Source organism: Eimeria mitis, genomic scaffold (genome assembly GCF_000499745.2).
Source record: "Eimeria mitis Houghton genomic scaffold, Emh_scaff1147, whole genome shotgun sequence".
Taxonomy (NCBI): Eukaryota; Apicomplexa; class Conoidasida; order Eucoccidiorida; family Eimeriidae; genus Eimeria; species Eimeria mitis.
The window spans coordinates 9909-10822 of record NW_013567854.1 but is presented as its reverse complement, the minus strand read 5'-3'; the positions used below and the strand labels follow the sequence as shown (position 1 = coordinate 10822).

General features: G+C 34.6%; 1 protein-coding gene across 1 annotated transcript in view; it reads left to right on the top strand.

Annotated features, from left to right (window-relative positions):
• Window positions 1-880: 880 nt before the first annotated feature.
• Window positions 881-914, top strand: part of EMH_0030510 (uncharacterized protein) — a gene marked incomplete at both ends in the record, with an annotated part of 1107 nt that continues 1073 nt past the window's right edge. The window contains one exon of the mRNA XM_013494423.1: window positions 881-914. Within this exon, the coding sequence (XP_013349877.1) occupies window positions 881-914 (34 nt within the window).

Genomic DNA, 914 nt, shown 5'->3' with positions numbered 1-914 from the left:
ATTTATTTAAATTTATTCATTTTATTTATGCTAACAACTCAAAATATCCATTTCTTTTCGTGTGTACTGGTGTACTTGCTGCCCCCCCCAATCAAACGCAACGGCGAACGCACACACAACGGCTGTTTGTTGAACTGTCCTAACTACACAAATACAAATACTAAAATAAGTACAAATAGTATAACAACAGATTACTTTTATTTATTGCTGTTTTGCGTATTAAACCAAAATTTCGTTTCATATATTCCTGCACCCATACAACCCCCCCAAGAGAAACCTCACCGCCACCAACGTGTTCACAGGCCGTGGGTTATATAAACTCATTTTTTTTAGTGTTATTCTGTTTGGTGTTTTCTTTTTTTTCATAATATAATACTGTTTAATCGGGATTTCTGCGATAAGGAGTTCTCCTTCTCAGCTTTTGCAATACATTTTTCTCCGCATCTGATACAAAACGGACTTCTCCGCCTAAACTCACATACTCTGTTATTTTTTTTTTTTTTTTTTTTTTTTTTTTTTTTTTTTTTTTTTTTTTTTTTTTTTTTTTTTTTTTTTTTTTTATATAACTTTGTATTTTGTTAACATACTTTGGGTTTTTATCGATACAATTTGAACTCCTCCGCCTCCGTATTGTACATACACCCGAAGGCAAGGCAGGGAAAGCAGTGGGACTTCAGCAGGGGGGAAAACTCGATTTTTTCGTTTATATTCATTTTTTCTTTTTTCTGTAGATGGAGTGTATCAAGAGACTATAAAGAACAAATGTTAATGAAGGATTATCTTCTGAATATGCAATGCAGAAAACTTCGTTCTTGTTGAGCTGCGTTTGCTCTCCCTAAACCCTAAACCCTAAACCCTAAACCCTAAAACTTGCTTAAGGATGCGATGCAGCGGGTGGTCCCTTCTTTGCAGTA